General features: G+C 43.1%; 2 protein-coding genes across 6 annotated transcripts in view; one reads left to right on the top strand and one right to left on the bottom strand.

The window, feature by feature from the left end:
• Window positions 1–1840, top strand: part of LOC110529762 (thyrotropin receptor) — a 31013-nt gene extending 29173 nt beyond the window's left edge. Inside the window, exon 12 of the mRNA XM_021612271.2 lies at window positions 141–1840. Within this exon, the coding sequence (XP_021467946.2) occupies window positions 141–764 (624 nt within the window). The 3' untranslated portion in view covers window positions 765–1840. The remainder of the gene's footprint in view (window positions 1–140) is intronic.
• A 2389-nt stretch (window positions 1841–4229) lies between these two features.
• Window positions 4230–18078, bottom strand: gtf2a1 (general transcription factor IIA, 1). Of its 5 annotated transcripts, none has more exons than XM_036985247.1 (12): window positions 17826–18078; window positions 15944–16045; window positions 15512–15662; window positions 12407–12445; window positions 12157–12221; window positions 11408–11483; window positions 11169–11207; window positions 10798–10931; window positions 9188–9289; window positions 8664–8918; window positions 7052–7141; window positions 4230–6806 (listed from the first exon to the last, which is right to left on the bottom strand). In XM_036985247.1, exons 1-12 carry the CDS (start codon window positions 17853–17855, stop codon window positions 6699–6701), a joined length of 1191 nt encoding a protein of 396 aa, XP_036841142.1. In that variant the 5' UTR covers window positions 17856–18078; the 3' UTR covers window positions 4230–6698. The 5 variants fall into 5 exon arrangements, with proteins under 5 accessions (XP_036841142.1, XP_036841141.1, XP_036841144.1 ...); XM_036985246.1 differs by having other exon boundaries at window positions 10780–10931; XM_036985249.1 differs by lacking the exon at window positions 17826–18078 and adding an exon at window positions 16604–16741 and having other exon boundaries at window positions 10780–10931.
• Window positions 18079–18971: the final 893 nt, after the last annotated feature.

The raw sequence follows: 18971 nt of genomic DNA on the forward strand, positions 1-18971 counted from the left end.
CAGTGATTGTTACAAAACCAATTAGCCAGTCTATGGTAAGCCTAGGACCCCGTAGACCTGCAAGAGTAGCCATAGCAGTGGGCTGGCTAATCGGTTTTGTAACGATTGATGGATGATTTATTTGATCTTTATTTAACTAGGTCAGTATCTGCCTACCCATGGACACCCAGTCCACCGTGGCCCAGGTGTACATTGTCTCAGTCCTTATCCTCAACATCCTGGCATTTCTGGTCATCTGTGCCTGTTACATCAAGATCTACTGCACTGTCCATAACCCGCACTACCGGTCCGGCTCCAAAGACACCAACATCGCAAAACGCATGGCCGTCCTTATCTTCACGGACTTCCTGTGTATGGCGCCCATCTCGTTTTACGCCATGTCGGCGGTTCTGGACCGGCCTCTCATCACTGTATCCAACTCTAAGATCCTGCTGGTGCTCTTCTACCCTCTCAACTCCTGTGCCAATCCCTTCCTGTACGCCATCTTCACCAAGGCCTTCAGGGGGGATGTCTTTATCCTGCTCAGTAAGGTGGGGCTGTGCCAGCGCCGGGCACAGCTCTTCAGAGGGCAGACGGTCAGTTCGAAGGGTAGCAGTGGGGTATGTCACCAGGGCCGGAGAGGTAAGAAGAGAGACAAAAACGAGAAGGGAACAGGACCAGAGGAGGTACCCATCCACCTGCAGGATCGTTCTGGGTCTGGTCAAACCTACCTCCAACCCACCTCCCAGCAACCCAGTCCGGAGAACCGTAGCCTGGACACATGAACTCAAACCTAGCCTGGGGAGATCAAAGAGTACTGTGATGGTGCCAGTGGTGGTTTGGTTGGAGAGAGGAGAGGAGTCACAGTGAAATCAAAACTGGAACTGGATTGAACTGTTCAGATATTTTACAGCAAGCCAGTATTTTTTTTTTTTCTGAACCTTTTCGCACGTTTGACTGTTTTCACAATTTCTGCTGTGTTTTTTGTCGTTGCAATTAATATACTGACAGTCAAGGAATATTACGTGTCAGTGAGATATGAGATATTCTGGTTGATTGCAGCAAAACTTTGTTAGGAAATGATCCTATTTCGGTCGTTGTTAATTCTAAAGATTTAATTGGGAGTTGAAACTGTTGCTAAATGTCAGCTGTACTGTATCTGAAAGAAAGTTGATTTACACTTTTGTTTAAATTGTAGATGAACTGGAGCTGCCCCCCCCCCCCCCCCCAAGAAATATCTCCTCGATCAATGTTTTATCACATTTAGCAAATAAATCTACCCCGGTTTCTTGTGAACTTTAAATCCATGATTATTCATACCAGACACAAAAAAGGGACATGTTTTTTTTACACTAAGAGCTAAATGAAGACAATGAGAACTTTGAGAGAGAGGACTGCAATATGATATTTGATTTCTCAAACGATTCCTTAGAGGCTCCTGGATATTGTCCTGGTACTGTATTACAGATCAGCCTGCAGGTCCAGGGTGATTAGAAACTAGACCGAACTTCAGACATGGGAAATACTGCATCCCTTAATGTTGCACAATGTGTATACTGTATAGAAATGAGAAGAGTAATCCATGTACAAAGGCATAAAATGCTAAACTTTGTTGTGATACTGCATCTTTTTAGTGTGCCTTTTTAAAAATGTTAATTAACAAACCAGCTACATAAAGGAAGTGAGGAAATGTGTTAATCGTCACATGGCATCAATCTATAGGAACCATAATGTGAAAACCAGACATGACTGTTTTTACCGAACCGTTCTCTCTGAAAAGTATCTACAGCGTAAGTGATCTGGTTTTGCCCCAAATGTAAATTACATTCCAGCGATACATTAAACATTTGTCTCCTTATTTTTCTTCTTCTCGTTGTCCTATTTAATGTTGCTACTGAACTGATCCAAATAAACATGTAAAGAATTTCCAGAAATACACCCCAACCCTGAAACCAATATATATTTCCTTCAGATATGTGGCTTTTCAGACAATCAGAAGATGCAACCAGACCTGGGTTCAACTACTATTTCAAATATTTAAATTAGTTTCACATACATTCCGATGTATTTGATTGGAAAGACAAGTTGTTGAATATTTTAATACATTTGGAAATACACTTACTCATATACATCCCTTGCACTTAACCTAGGTATTTTAAAATAGTCTCAAATACAATTGGTAGACTACTTGGTTTTTATACATAACCAGTCAAATACTCTAATAAAAAGTATTTGTTTGGGCTGTGTATTTGAAAATACTCCCAATACACACAAAATATTTTCAATACCAGATACTCAAATACACATGTATTTGAACCCAGGTTAAAACCGTGCCTTGCTAGAAGAACCTAGGAAAAACACAAACATGCAAGATAGCTGTTGCTATAGTGAGATATTGGAGCTTTCTGCCAATGACCGCCCGCTTGACATCTGGATAGCATTTGAACTGCACTGTGACATTTTCAGAGAAATGCAGACCGCTAGGGAATGAACTTTCCTGGAAAAAGGATAATTTCCTATTATGTTTTTATTTTCTCTCTTGCATCAGGCCAAAGTGATATGCAACTCTTCCGTTCAGCTAAATAAAGGTTATTGGCCTGTTGTTAGATTTTGTCAGATATCCAACAGATTAAAAATATTTTTTGCTGGTTGACAAGTTGTCTTAGTCTAGTCTTCAATATCAAAAGGATTAAATACAAGGAAAATGTGAATAATAAAACCAACCGAGGAGCATGTAACAGGCTGTTATATTGAAGTAGTAAAAACACTCATCACATTTATTTGTAGTATTACATTGTTATTGATTACAGCACTGAGTTGAGGTTGAAAGGCAATTCACTGTACTTGTGCATGACATATCATGGAGTTCACCAGAGTACATAACGATAACAATATTATGTGCTCCCATGGCACAAACTAAAATAAAATATGAATCAAACAGTCATGGTCTACAGACAGGGTCAAACAAACTGACTTGTTAAATTGAACCAATTTCATTCCATTCTCTCTCTAGCCCTGGTTCCTAACATGGCTGGGCCCATTTCTCTCCTGGTATTTCAAATAAACCGCTCATCTCCCAGCCGCTCCCCAAATAACCAGGAGGGCAGGGCGCTTTGGATGAACGACATGCAACCATGCTGCCATATTGACTTTCTCAACACAAATAGTGGGAAGAGAATGAGAGATGGGAAGAAACAAAGAAAGGCACAGATTCTAATATCTAAAAAATATTAGGACTATGGGTCTGAGATCGTGCTATTTTTATATTAATGCTGTGACTCAGCTTGTTGACTTGTCCCTCCTCACGTCTCCGCAGGTCAGTAGGTGTAGTCAGTATGCTGCTCTTGAAAGGTCAAGGGTCACCGTCTCAGAACTACTAGAGCGTTCCACCACGCTCTGCTCTCTTACGCAGCGAGAACATTTGAGAATGAAGTGGAGGGGAAAGAAAACACTCCTTCCTCCCTTTCAGATTTTTCAAGTGTCTCCAGACCACCTTGCCTGACATTATTTCATGCTAGTGAATGCCACAGCCGACAAGACATGTCACAAGGTCCCACGTCACACGTTCCAATACTTTTAATAACAGCCAGAGTCCATCACTATAATTGGATGGAATGCAATGTCCACCATCAAGCCTGTAGACCTGGGTCAAATATCATACTCTCTAGCGAGCTTACTCCCAGGATATTCTCCCCGTCAGACTTGGGATTTTGGAATCAAGAGGATACACGGGAGGTACCTAGATCCATAAAAACCATTAGGCAGTATAACTAGCAGCTCTCTACTCCAGTGCTCACTCAGGAGTAGGTTAGGCCTAGACTACTTGGAGTATGTAGGGTCCACTATCCCTCATCCACTCCATCTGAGTTAACGTCAACTCCATGTGGCATTTAGGATGGGCCATTACTCATCTTTCCATTTACAATCAAAAGTACCCACATGAAACATTCCAGCCCGTCTGGAATTAGGGCACGAGAAACACCCACACAACATGGCCCACTGCCATACAGTATTTGGATTATCCCGCACAAATGTGGGAAGTGGGGATTAAACTAGATTGTCATCTCCGTGGAAAAGGACTGTAGGTTTATAGCTGATCGAATGCTCAGTTTTTTTTTTTTAAGTTTGTGTCAAAGCTAAAAATCACCCGAATTCTTTATTTTCCGCGGTAAGAAATTCTTAAATTCTGCCGCTCATCTGTCAATGAACGATTATACTATTTCATTAAAAACATTAAGCCATACACAAACCAGCTTTGATATTACTTTAATAAAATGTTTAGAAAAGGCAAAAACAACATGTCTGCTCAATAAAATACTACCTTCTCTAATTACTTGTATTCAAAGCACATCCTCCAAGTTACGGTCATTCACAAAGATCTGATTTTAAATAAAATAAAAATGGTTATATGAATGATACAAACAATACATCTCAAACAAACCGGTTTTTTTTTTTGAACAGCAGTTGAAAAGCATGGTACATGAAGAATAAAATAAGTCAAAGTACATTATCTAGAGAAACCCTCTCCAAATGATCATTATATGTGAATACCTAAATGCCAAACTAAAATCCAAAAAGGCACAAACGAAATTACATCAGGGAATTAGAACATGTGGAATTAGGAACAATGCTAAAATTATTTGATTAAAATGGTCAAAACCACTTGAGCAGAAGAGTGGCTCATATCATATGCTACTGCTTGTCCAAGCGCAGAGTTCCAGAACTAGAAGCTACTCTGAAATGTTCCAGCATACATTCCTCAACAGAATGACTACTTTAGTCATGAGTTGGGCCATTGTGTCTGAGAATGACTGCACAGACATACGTATATACACACACACACACAAAACCCAAACAGAATCAAAGCTACTATGAAAAAGCTGAAAACACTTTATTTATTTCAGAGACATTTTTTTGTTGCAATGGGGCACTGTTAAAATAAACTGCAGAGAACACACACCTTGCCACCCAGAAGTTGAAACCTGCTTGAACAGGACTTTTCTAAAATCATCATGATTAAAATGAAAGCACAAGACAGACAGTGCTGTACACAGCAGCCAAGACATGGCCCACAGCACATGGAGCCTAGTCCAACCAAGTAAAAGAAAAAAGGAACACTTCGTTATCATCATAAGAGCACAGATTGGTGCGGCTTCTTGATTACTTTTACCCCCCCCGCCAAAAAATATAACACTGCCTGAGCTTCCAGGAATAAATACAAAAATCGACACAAAACAAATGAATCACAAAAAATGTTATCTATTTGTACTGTAAAATCGGAAAGGGGATGTGGGGTGTCCATTCTTCCAACAACATTAACTGATGAATCCATCTTCAACAAGCAGTGAACTCGGACAGACCTCACAAACACACAATATTGGGCATGCTGTGGCCAAACTTGACTGACTTCACGATACATCGACACTGACAATGCAAATCCCCAGCTGGCTGCACTGATTAACCACTGAATTAGAAGACCAGATACACAAAACAGGAAAACTGTAAGTGTTTGTAGACATTTGTACAATAATTGTATCTATCCATTCATTGGTTGATTCATTAACCGTCTTTGCACGGGGTCAGTCAACGATAGAATGATTTAGGAGGGCTTGAAAAAGAAGCAGAAGGGGAATTATTTTTATTTGTTTTTATCCCCAATGGCATCCTATTCCCTTTGTAGAGCACTACTTTTGACCAGGGCTCACAAAAGTGAATTCTATAGGGAATAGGAGGTGCCCTGGGTTCCCTTCACTCAATTTACATCACTAGGTCATTACCAACCTTTTGCCTTTAGTGGGGTTGGTCATCATCATAACAATAAAAATAGAAAAAGTTACAAGGATCACAGGAGGGGAGCGCTACACTGCCGAACACACAGTGAGTACTAGTATCAACTGTATACCCGGAAGAAAACTTCTAGTGTGGACCATGAGAACACGTGGCAGGAATATCATATCAGTGACATGGAATGGAGATTTACAACAACAAGCTAATAATGACGGCCTTTGCAAACAGCCAATTTAACTCAATACACTGGTGTCAACTTTACTGTGTAGTGCAGGGTCACTGAGAGAAAAAAAACCCTACTAGGATTGACTGACAAGTTCCCTAGCCAATCACTGGGCACAACTGGAATTGACAGATTTCCCTGTCCAATCGCTGGGCATTTTCACTGAACTTTGACCTCGATTCAAACCTATAGATATAAAGTGTTTAGGGTGGGTCAAGTCAGTGGTTATATCTGGTCCACTACAACTACAAGTGTGTAAGACCGTCAGTTCAAACTGAAGTTGAATTCATTCAAACAAAGAAGCGCAAAGGATCCCTCCTCCTCTGAGGGTTCTACGATGCAGGGACAGTCTTCTCAGGCTTGTTGGGTATTGATACTGAAATACCATTCATTCAGATGTGCATCTCACAGTTTTGGGTGGTGTCATATATTTTCCTTCGCCCACCAACCCACCACAGGTCTTTGGGCTGAAATGTCTCCAGTGATTCCCTGGGTCTTCAGTTATTGAGGTCTCCCTCTTTCTCGAACAGAAAGTTCCAGAGTTCTTTTGTGGTGTTTTGTTGCTTTGCCTACATTCCAAACAGCCGCCTATTCCCCTATGTAGTGCACTTATTTTGACCAGAGGATTATGGGCCCTGGTCAAAAGTAGTGCACTATAAAAATCGGCAATAGGGTGCCATTTTGGATGTACCCTTTTTTGTGGTGCGTTTTACCACTCAGCGTCCCCGATGGCTTTGGAGAAGACGTAGTCTCGGCCATTCAGGTTCATGATCCCATCCTTCAGGTGGAACTTCCATTTGTTCTTACTTCTGTGGATCTGAGGAGAGAAAAGCGTGAGAGTTCAGTAGGAACAGACGGATGCCTCGCTCTTTCGCACAATGCCATGCGTGTGTGTGTGTATCGGAGGAGAACAGGGAAACCAAATGGACAGTGTCAGTGATGGCGTTAGGAGAGGAGCAGAGGGGGATACCAGACACATACAGGAAGTCTGGGGTTTCCTCCCTGTGGATTCTCATATACAGGATACATACATCGTATTGTAGTCATCTGGGGATGACTTACCTTGTCGTACTGGCACACCACCACGTTCTCTGTGTCAAACAGTTCTTGGTCCTCCTCATCACTTACGTCATCTTCACTGTTCAGAGGCTCCTGAAAGGGGGGGGTGGGGGGGGGGGGGTTAATAACCTACATACAGTGCATTCAGAAAGTATTCAGACCCCTTGACTTTTTCCACATTTTGTTACGTTACAGCCTTATTATAAAATTGATTTTTCTACACACAATACCCCATAATGAGAAAGTGAAACCAGGTTTAGAAAATGTTTGCCAATTGATAAACGAAAAAAAACAGACCTTATTTAAATAAGTATTCAGACAGTTTGCTATGAGACTCTAAATTCAGCTCAGGTGCATTCTGATTTCATTGGTCATCCTTCAGATGTTTCTGCAATTTGATTGAAGTCCATCTGTGGTAAATTCAATTGATTGGACATGATTTGGAAAGGCACTCACACGTCTATGTAAGGTCCCAACAGTTGACAGTGCATTACAGACCAAAAACCAAGTCATGAGGTCGAAGGGATTGTCTGTAGAGCTCCAAGACAGGTTTGTGTCGAGGCACAGACATGGGGAAGGATACCAAACTATTTCTTCAGCATTGAAGGTCCCCAAGAACACAGTGGCCTCAATCATTCTTAAAAAAGGAAGATTGGAACCACAAAGACTCTTCCTAGAGCTGGCCGCTCAGCCAAACTGAGCAATCAGGGGAGAAGGGCTTTGGTCAGGGAGGTGACCAAGAACCTGATGGTCACTCTGACAGCGCTCCAGAGGCAATGGGAGAACCTTCCAGAAGGACAACCATCTCTGCAGCACTCTACCAAATCAGGACTTTATGGAAGTGGACAGACAGAAGCCACTCCTCAGTAAAAAGGCACATGACGGCCCACTTTGAGTTTGCCAAAAGGCACCTAAAGGCCTCTCAGACCATGAGATCAAGATTCTGGTCTGATGAAACCAAGATTTAACACTTTGGCCTGAATGCCAAGCATCACATCTGGAGGAAACCTGGCACCATCCTATGGCGAATCATGTCACAGCATCATGCTGTGGGGATATTTTCAGCGGCAGGGACTGGGAGACTAGTCAGGATCGAGGAAAAGATGAATGGTGCAAAGTACAGAGAGATTTTTGATGAAAACCTGCCCCAGAGAGCTCAGGACCTCAGTCTGGGGTGAAGGTTCACCTTCCAACAGTACAATGACCCTAAGCACACAGCCAATATAATGTAGGAGTGGCTTCGGGACAATGTGTAAATGTGTTTATATATTTTTTATTAGTTATATTATTTATTTTTTAGTCGCAAACATTTCTAAAAACCTGTTTTTGCTTTGTCATTATGCGATATTGTGTGCAGAAGAAGGAATTTTGTTTCTCTCCAATTTTAAAATAAAGCTGTAACAAAAAATGTAACTTTCGAAAGGCACTGTATATCCATCCTATCATTCAATCTCTACAGTCAAATCTAGAGAGTACAACAGTGTGCTAGTAAAGTGCTTTGGAACTGGTTGGAGATAGTTTTGCTCACCTAGTCAGTGGGTCATACAAACATTCTAAGGGTAAAAGTTTAGAACCATTGTGTCTCTCTCTCAGTCTCATTGAGAGTACTACCCACCTCCTCCACCTGGCCGTCCTCCCCTCCATCTTTATCCTTGTCTTCATCCTCATCCTCATCATACTCCTCCTCCTCCTCGTCCTCATCCTCTGAGGACGTGTCCCCCGCTCCGTCAACCTGCAGCATCATAGGAGGCTGCTGCTTGGCTTGCTGCTGTGGTGGCCCTGGCGCAGCGCCACCCTGGGCCTGTTGGACTTGTTGGACCTGCTGCTGGATCTGCTGCACCTGGCCGGGCTGGCCTGGCATCTGCATTACCTGAAGAGAGAAATGGGTTAAGAAGGATTGGGTGGTGAGAGCTGGTTGAATGTGGGATGGGGTGTTCAGCAGAGGAATCATCATTTGTACAATACGGTAAATAATTCCCTCTTGCATATCTATAGATTCTCAAAAGTAGAGTGTAAAAATACATTGAATGTAGGTATACCAATGCATATTTTATCAAAACATTTCAGGGGAATACATGAACCATCCTTTTTTAATTCCATAGAGCGCCAGTAATAACTAGTGAGTGTTTGATATCTGACCTGTGCGTTCTGCTGGACCTTGTTCCCAGTGAGGACGATCTGTTGAGGCTGGATGATGACTCCAGTCTGCTGCGGGTGGCCTCCCTGGAGAGGAGCCAGAACCTGAGGGGCAGCAACATGACATTACACCCCACTGAACCACCAGGAACTAGTAACGGACACTTCACCTTCCAAAACCACTCATCTTGCACAACATAGCCACCTTAAGCCAATTCTGTAAATCTGAGGACCTCACAGAAGGCCCATAGGGTAACGGCCATTTTATCCTCCACTACTCATGTCATCGATCATAACTTTGACACAGGACCAGGTATTCTGGCACTGGTTAGTGAGCAAGTGGCAACAAAATATTTGTGATTGAACTGTGGACAATCTGTACGAGGAGGACCACCTCCACCAGAGGTACCACCTCCATTTGTCTATTTCTGCCACACCTGTTGCTGACAGGCGTATAAAACCGAGCACACAGCCATGCAATCTCCATAGACAGGCATTGGCAGTAGAATGGCCATACTGAAGAGCTCGGACTTTCAATGTGAAACAGTCATAGGATGCCACCTTTCCAACATGTCAGTTCGTCAAATGTCCGCCCTGCTAGAGCTGCCCTGGCCAACTGGAAGTGCTGTTATTGTGAAGTGGAACCGTCTAGGAGCAACAACGGCTCAGCCGCGAAGTAGGAGGCCACGCAAGCTTATAGAGCAGGACCGCCGAGTGCTGAAGCACATACAAATCGTCTGTCCTCCGTTGCAACACTCACTACAGTGTTCCAAGCGACCTCTGGAAGCAACGTCAGCACAAAAACTGTTCGTCGGGAGCTTCACGAAATGGGTTTCCATGGCCGAGTAGCCGCACAAGCTTAAGATCACCATGCGCAATGCCAAGTGTCGGCTGAAGTGGTGCAAAGCTCACCGGCATTGGACTCTGGAGCAGTGGAAACATGTTCTCTGGCGTGATAAACCACACTTTACCATCTAGCAGTCTGACGGAAAAATCTGGGTTTGGCGGATGCCAGGAGAACACTACCTGTCCGAATGCTACCATAGTGCCAACTGTAAAGTTTGGTGGTGGAGCAATAATGGACTGGGGCTGTTTTTCCATTGTTCAGGCCCCTAAGTTCCAGTGAAAGGAAATCTTAAAGCTACAGCATACTATGACATTTTAGACAATTCTGTGCTTCCAACTTTGTGGCAACAGTTTGGGGAAGGCCCTTTCCTGTTTCAGCATGAAAATGCCCCCGTGCACAAAGTGAGGTCCATACAGAAATGGTTTGTGATCGATGCAGAAGAACTTGACTGGCCTGCACAGAGCCCTGACCTCAAACCCATCGAACACCTTTGGGATGAATTGTAACACCGACTGTGAGCCAGGCCTAATTGCCCAACATCAGTGCCCGACCTCACTAATGCTTGTGGCTGAATAGAAACAAGTCCCCGCAGCAATGTTCCAACATCTAGTGGAAAGCCTTCCCAGAAGAGTGGAGGCTGTTATAGTAGCGAAGTGAGGACCAACTCCATATTAATGCCCATGATTTTGGAATGAGATGTTCAACAAGCCATGTAGTGTATATGTTGGAGGGCGGCGAGCAGACCTACCTGTGTAATGGGGCGTACCTGCTGTATTACGGGAGCCTGCACGCCACCCGGCTGCATCTGAGGAAGGACCTGCTGTTGTAGCACCATCTGCTGCTGAGGCTGGATGATGTACTGAGCACCGTTGGCTGCACGCACAAACTGTAGGATCTGACCTGGGGTCAGAGAGGAGGATATTAGACCTATGAGGAGTATGTTCAGGATCTGACTGGAGAACAGAGGAGAGGAACGAGCGATGAAGACCGAAGCCCTCGAGACCCAGACCCAACCTCGTGAGACTCAAAGATCCATATTATCGAAACCATGACCAGACCAAGAACAGTTTGAATGTTGAGAAACAAGTATATTAACAAGTCAGAAAGAAATGCTTCTTATTCCTAGGTTGTACATACCGTCCGCTGTCTTAATATAACAATTCTGGGACAAATTGCCTGATGTGCGTCACCCGGGAAGGACATAAGAAATCCAGGGCAGAACAAAAAAAAAAAACAGATTGGTATTTGGTGAGGTAATCTTTCTGCAACAATACGGCTGTGTATATACTTTTAGTTGTCAAATAATCAATGAATCACTATGCACTGTTATAATACATGATTAATACTAGAGCTAGTGTGATGTTAAAATGTCCTACCTTGGCTGGTGATAAGCTGATGGTAGGGACTGACACCTGTGGGTAAGGCCAGGGTTGCTGCGGTGGCTGCTGCACTCTACAGGACAAACAGAGAACACACACATTACTAACCAGGCAAGGACAAAGAGCTACTCCTACTCATTCACGGGGAAAATATATAAATAAGAGGGTGCGCTAGAATATGTGCTTGTTCAAGATAAGACTCTGCACAGATTAACAGATCTTCAAAACGCCTGGAGAAGCATTTCAAATGTAACCTATCAATTTGCTATAATCCCATATTCTGTGCAGACCGGTGAAATCTGTGCATCACACAAAGACTACAACGTCTAAATCTATGACAAGTGAGTTCAGAAGACAAAACCAGTTGATGGGGGAAGGTTAGAGAGGGAAAAACAGGCCAGAAAACTAGGGAGACACTTTTCTATCCAGTCTTTGAAAAACAGAGCTAGAATATCCCAGAGTCTACAACTGATCTAACTTCAGCTCAGAAAATACCCGGGGGGGGGGAGGAGAACAGACGAGTGTGAGGCTCTTCTCGGTTTATCTGCTCAGTAATCCAGTCTGAAATCCATAGCTCTCACTAAACGATTTCCTGAGTGGCCTCGCTTCTCCTCCCCTCCTCCCCTCATCCCTCTGTTCCATCTGTCCTCCAGCTGGCCTGGTCAGTGTCATGCTCAGAGCCAGCTCTTATGTCACCGGTCCTAAACGTGTAGTCCATCTACAGACAACCACCCTACTCCACTCACCATCCCTGTTGCACTCATGTGCTGCAGAATCTTAGGATCCTGCACAATGACTTGCTGCTGGGGTGCTGTGGAGAGACAGGGGAGATGCATGTGTTCATTAAAGTATCGATTACACACTCAGTAATTACACTTCTAATAAATGTGAAACAACATCTTGCCAATGCCGCTTTGGAACAAACAGTGTGTGTGTGTGTGTGTGCATGTAAACAATAAATACTGCATTATAATCATCATCAAGGGATTATATTACCGCTTGTGACAGTAGGCCGGGTGGATTGCCAGCTTGTCACTGTGAATGAGAAAGGATTATCTTTTCAATGCATTTGTGGTTTTCATATACTTTGCAGGTAGTCGTTTCAAGTAGTTCTTTGAAATTGACTTTGAATTCGGCAACTTGAACGAGGACCTGTTGTGTCTGGACTCACAGCAAATTATATCATACACTGAGTGTGAAAAGACCAGACATGGTGGTTAGGGGTGGCAGGCAGGACTGGTCTGAGGTGGGTGGTTGGCTTTAAAGGGGTGTGTCAGGGAACAGTCGACATGGGTTTTACATAGCGCTTTTCAATGCCCCAAATATGTTCATACACTGGAGGTGGACCAGGAAGTGAGAAAGACGGTGATTAGAGGTGTTAGAGCAGGGGTGTCAAACTCAAATACCCAGTGGGCCAAAATGTAAAACCTGAACAAAGTCACGGGCCAACATTGAACAAATTAACCATTTAATATGGACCAAAACAAGTTTTGCTTTAACATTGAATATGGAACAAGCATCGCTTATTACCATACAATATATAATTTAATAGTGGAGACATGCAAAATCGAATTTCAAATGAAAAAACACATCAATGGCATTCATTTATTAAATAAATAAAATTTAAATAAAAATTGTATGCCTCTTTTCTATTTGCAGCCTTCTGATTTAAATACCAAAATAAACTTTTTCCACTGGCTAATAATTTTACAAATAAAATGATAATAAATCAATCAACCATTCAAGCCCATGCCTTGTAGCAAGAAAAAGTGCATAAAGAAAACATTAATTATTGCACACTGGTCTAATCTGATGTGCCCAAGCCAGATACCTGGCATCTCTTATTGGATGCTAGTTCATCAATGTCTGGGCTCAAGCTCTGAGCTGAAGAAATCCTCAGTATCGAGCGAAGATGTTCATCAGTCAGACGTCTCCTGTGAGTTGTTTTGGTCATCTTCATCGGGGAGAAAAGTTGCTCGCATAGATAAGTGCTGCCGAACATGGAGAGCATCTGAGCAGCTTGGGTGCGGAGCTGAGGCATTGTGTCAGGGATGAACCGTGGAAACTGTGCGGCGCCCACAGCATCATACTTTGACTTCAGCGTGTCGTTGCACTGGAGTTCAATCAGCTCCATTTGGATGTTGGTTGGTGCATTTTCCACATCAACTGCGAAGGGATTACTAAGCAGTTCAAACTTGCATTTCTGGGCATCGAAGTCGGCAAATCGCCGGCTAAACTCAGCGGCGAGAACACTGAGTTTTTCAGCAAACTGTGCGCATGGGAACACGGCGGTAGAGATCTGCGCTTTTATGGATTGGCAGCAGGGAAAATGGCAAGGGTTTCCTTGCAGCATCTGATTCTCCCACAGGCACAGTTTAGTTTCGAAGGCCCTCGCTGCAGTGTACATGTCTGTGATGATGCGCCCCCGCCCCTGAAGCTGCAGGTTCAGCGCATCGAGATGGCTCGAGATGTCACAGAGAAAGGCCAGCTCACACAGGAACTTTTGCTCCCGGAGCTCTGCTGTATCCTTCCCTTTGGTTTCCAGGAATTTACATATTTCCTCACGCAGCTCGAAACATCTGTTCAGTACTTTTCCTCTGCTTAGCCATCTCACCTCTGTGTGATACGGCACGTCTGCGTATTCCGAACCACACTCCTCCAGAAAAGATTTAAACTGGCGGTGATTTAGACTTTTGGCTCTTATAAAGTTAACTACCTGTGTTACTGTGGTCATAACATGTTCCATCTTTAGGGCTTTGGCACACAGTGCTTCCTGATGTATGATGCAGTGGTAAACAGTTAGCTCACCTGCACAGTTCTCTTCCCGCATCTTCTCCCGAACCATGCCCACCAGTCCACTCTTTTTACCGCACATCGCTGGCGCACCATCTGTCGTTAATCCAACGAGTTTATCCCACGGCAGCTTTATTTCAGTTACACATTTGGAAACCTCCTCAAAGATTTCCTTTCCTGTGATTGTGCCATGCATTGATTTGAATCCTAATAGCTCCTCCGTAACACACAGATTTGAGTCCACTCCACGGATGAAGACTGACAGCTGAGCAGTATCAGATGCGTTGCAGCTCTCATCCACAGCGAGGGAGAACGCAACAAAATCTTTTCCCTTTTCCATCAGCTGGTCATACAGATTGGTGGCAAGATCACATGTGCGATCAGCTACTGTGTTCCTGCTCAGGCTCACGTTTGAAAATGCTTGTTTTTTCTCTGGGCATACGAGGTCACAAACCTTCATCATGCACTTTTTCATGAACTCTCCCTCATTAAAGGGCCGGGCTGATTTTGCGATCTCTGCTGCCACTATATAACTAGCCTTTACAGCAGCCTCGCTTTGTGATGTGGCTTTTTTAAACATATTCTGTTGTGAAACCAAACTTCTTTTCATCTCCTCTACTTTCTGGCTCCTTTGAGTCATGTCCAGGTCCTTGTATTTGTCATGGTGTTTCGTTTCATAGTGTCGTCTAATGTTGTACTCCTTACTTACAGCCACGTTGACTCCACAAACAAGACAAACAGGTTTGTCTTTTACATATGTAAACAGATATTCTGCCTCCCACTTGTCCAGAAAGCTCCTGTTTTCTGCCTTTCTTGTCGCCATTTTTGGGAAGGGTTAGCTCGCTGACAGTTGTAGCGTCTATGTTGCTATGACTACTGTCACAGAGGAGAGAGCGTTTCTGGTTCCTGTCCTGATTGGCGCGCGAAAACAGCAGAGCATTATGGGATTCGTAGTATTAGTGGTGAATGCGCTGTATAATACCGGCGGGCCAGCTCTAGTAGTAATTTGGTATTGTCTCGCGGGCCAAATATAATTACCCCGCGGGCCAAATTTGGCCCACGGGCCAGAGTTTGACACCCATGTGTTAGAGGCTGAGCATATGGCTGTAAAATGGGGCAATGGTTTATAGGCCAGGTTAATTTCCTGAACACAGATTCAACCTAATCCTGGACTAAAAAGCCTAATCAATTGAGAATCTCCATTGAACATGCTTTTTAACTATAGGACGAGGCTTATTCTGTATCTGGGAAACCAGCCCATAACGTACCAAGGACAGCAGAGGTGATATGTCATGGCCGAGGACTCACCTTGCTGCTGCGGGGGCAGGAGGACCTGCTGTGCCTGGGCTTGCTGGGTGGCCTGCTGGGCCTGCTGATGGGCTGCTGCCTGGAGGGCCGCCTGCTCCTCGGTATGGAAGCCCTCCACTGCCTTACTCTGCATCAACTTGTTCTCCCACAGCTAGGGAAGATGAGAGGAAGACAACTTTTAAAAAATGGAGGGGTAGGTAAGAAGTTGACCATCAGCTTATAGACTAATATAATTTCATGTTTTCCAGAGGGATCTTTAGACTTGCTCGTCCTCTGACCACAAACGGAAGGTGGAGTTAGACGGTCCATTCATTTGGGATTGAGGCTTAGAGATCTCATATTGCATAATAGTAGGATCTACTACAGATCTGCAAAAGAGGAAGAATATTCTAGAATGGAATGCGTCTAAAAAGGAAGTGATGAGTTCCGTACCGTTTTGAGCTCCATGAGAACCTGCTCGTCCACCCCCTCATCCAGGAAGAGCTCCCGGACTTCGTTGATAACATCTTCAATCACAGACCTGTACAGTTTAGGCTGACAGAACATACAGAGAGCACTGTTAGAAGTGCTCTAATATATGGTATAGTTATTCCACATAGTGATAACTGAAATTTACTCAAATGCAGCTTGGTAAAGAATGTCAGCCAACAAATATGTTTTGAAAAATGTCATTTTGGGGCATGACTGCCTTTGAACATCAGTGCCAGGCATTCATAAACTGCATACCACAAGAATCTTAAAATTAACAGAATTTAGAAACCACAAAATTGCAATTCTTGCATTCTGACAACGAAACGATGTAAAAAAAAAAAGTTCCAAATTATGATTTGTAAAGTAAAAGTGTGCATTTCATTGCATTCCCCAAAATTGTACAAATTCTTGGACAAGTTGGGACAATTCGTCATCAAGTCATTAATACACGATTGAACATAGTTTGGAAACCCTGGACTAGACCACAAATGTGCAGTGCATATGGGAGCTTTCAAACCGTAACTAAGTTAACGCAGCAATCGTTTCTCAATCAATCGGCCTTTAGGATTTTCTCAAACTGTAAACAAACTAAATAAATCGAGCAGCTGGCGAGAACTCAACTCAATATGCCATGCACAATATAGTTTAACGTTCAATCGTCGATCATACACCGTAAAAAACGAAAATGGTCGCATGAACACGACAAAAAAAAAGGGTCACTTTCCCCGGTGTCACCATCGCTCTCCCCGCCTCTTGGCCTGTCTGCTCACTATTTAAAGCTCGGTCTGGTGTTTATACGTAGAGACGGTGACGTAGGGTTGAGTAGCGCCTTCCCATCCCGGGCAGTCTATATTAGAGAGCCAATATGGCTGTATAAAACCGAGCTGCGGAAAGGAGGAGGGTCACAACCGTCGAGAGAGGAGACGTGGAAGCCATTTTACGGAGCCGGGATCAGGCACACATTGCCTCACGCCCGCAGTCACTAATATTCGATTGTTGGCTGTAAATGGGATTGTTGCTAGAAGATAGTGTGACTTGAGCTGGTTCAAATGTGATTTTAGAGACGGACAAATAAATAGTGGAGAATAGAGGACTACGTGTTTTGGGGCGGCTAGCGAGAAGCCTTGTTCGTGTAATGGTGGACAGAGGCACTGTACGACCTTGTTTGAAATGATCAAGCATTAAATAGCACCTGAATCAGTTTTAATTCCGACATTTAGGAATTAAACAAACGCATTGGATGAAGGTGCTTCCAACTGTACATCAAGGCAAACTGCTAGTTTTCATTAGGCTCCAGGAACAATTCCTAAACTCGAAGCTACTGTAGATAGTTACTAGTTAGCTAGCAATAACGTTAGGTATCGTACTAACTACGTTAAATATTTTTTAGCTAGCTCTCCAGTCCACATTGAAAATGCACCAATGTAGTTGATGCATGTTGACTAGCTAACGTTACTGTAGTTAGGTGCAGAATAGCTTGCAAATTAGCCTACAAAGCCAATAAACAAGGCTCAAATCACATTTCTAACTTGATAATTAATCATCTAGCTTAAACGAAGACTTGACTAAAGGTCAAAAATTGCATCTGAGAACATTTGCCCAAGTTAAAAACATTCCCCAGCTGCATTCTGAAAATGATTTAGCTATGGTTTCGAAGAGGTTAAAATGGCTGTTGTACTTATGGCTATCATTTTTATTCATGAGAAAATCTAAATTGTTTGCCAACAATATTCCCTAGGTTACTTATTTTAATGTTTTTGCACTCAAATTATTTTTTGGGGCAGTTAATTTGCCGTCGTAACTAGTTCTGTCTCACTAACTACCCTCTGAGAATGATCCTTACCACTGGATTCGAGTTAGCCGAGCTCGCCATTACGCGTAGTGTAAAACCACACGAAAATGAAGCGAGGAATGAGAGCAAAAAAAGGAAAAACGATCTAAAACAACTGGGTACGATACTTAAAATTAGCCGGCATAACTTTTGTAAATAAAACACAGATTTGAACGGTCTTATTTACAAATCCGGTCTGTGCCTTCCCAGCCGTTCTTCTCCCGCCGTTGTCCTCCTTTATATACTGAGCTGGAGCTGCGAGTGCGCGAGACATAAGGCAGGTCAATCCGGTCATTACCGCGAGAGTCCGCGAGAATATCGTACAGAAGAAAAACATTCAGTTTTGACAGTACTGCGATTTGTAATTTTTACATAGTGTATTGGGAATTGAATGAATGAAAACATTCACAAAAGCAAATAGCTTTGCTTATATAATTTCTGATTAGCTTTGATGCTGACTACTGTTTTTTTTTTGTATTACTACGTTTTGTTTGATATATAAACATCACAATGCATTCATGCAATCTGTTATATTTTTATTTACCAGACGTTGCAAAACAAGGTAAACTGTCTAATGCCATATTTCTCAGGCAGGCACAGGAATTTATGAGCTATGCGAAAATAAGTTTTTCCTCATAGAGTGAACCAGTAGTCTGTAATGCAGATTGGATGGTGCCGCCAGTGGAAACTAACATGTTTATAGATTGGATAATCTTCCTTTTTCTAAATATTTTTCGTTGTTTCACCCAAAAATAAAGTTTTTAGTGTTTGTATCTAGGTCAATGGGAGTGTCAAATTTGGTCAACACAAAAATGAATGGATTATTCGCTACGTGATATTTATTTGATCGATTAGAAGTTTCGTAATGCTTATAAAGTTGTTACGAGTGTCCTGATAAAAGCAGGACATGTGACATCCCGGCAACTTTGAAAAAAAGTACTTTATATCGGAGTTGTCTCGAGATGATTATAAATATTTTTGATTAAAGCTAGTAGCATAGCGTCTCTCTCCATTGAATACAGGCGGTTGACGTCAACAACCCTCATCGAATATTCAAAAAAGGTAGAGGGGAGCTCGACAACCCGCAGTGCAGCTTTGAGGACAACGACTCCCATTGTTAGGGCAAAGAGCACAGGAGGTTGGTGGCATCTTAATTGG

Source organism: Oncorhynchus mykiss, chromosome 8 (genome assembly GCF_013265735.2).
Source record: "Oncorhynchus mykiss isolate Arlee chromosome 8, USDA_OmykA_1.1, whole genome shotgun sequence".
In the NCBI taxonomy this organism is placed as follows: domain Eukaryota; kingdom Metazoa; phylum Chordata; class Actinopteri; order Salmoniformes; family Salmonidae; genus Oncorhynchus; species Oncorhynchus mykiss.

Excerpts from the sequence above, each read along its gene's own strand:
- gtf2a1 (XM_036985246.1), bottom strand. The coding sequence starts at position 17,855 with ATGGCGAGCTCGGCTAACTCGAATCCAGTG. Across the intron at positions 15,663-15,943 it reads TTCTCATGGAGCTCAAAACG|CTGTGGGAGAACAAGTTGAT; the intron begins GTACGGAACTCA and ends CATCTTCCCTAG. Across the intron at positions 8,919-9,187 it reads AGGTCCAGCAGAACGCACAG|GTAATGCAGATGCCAGGCCA; the intron begins GTCAGATATCAA and ends TTCTCTCTTCAG.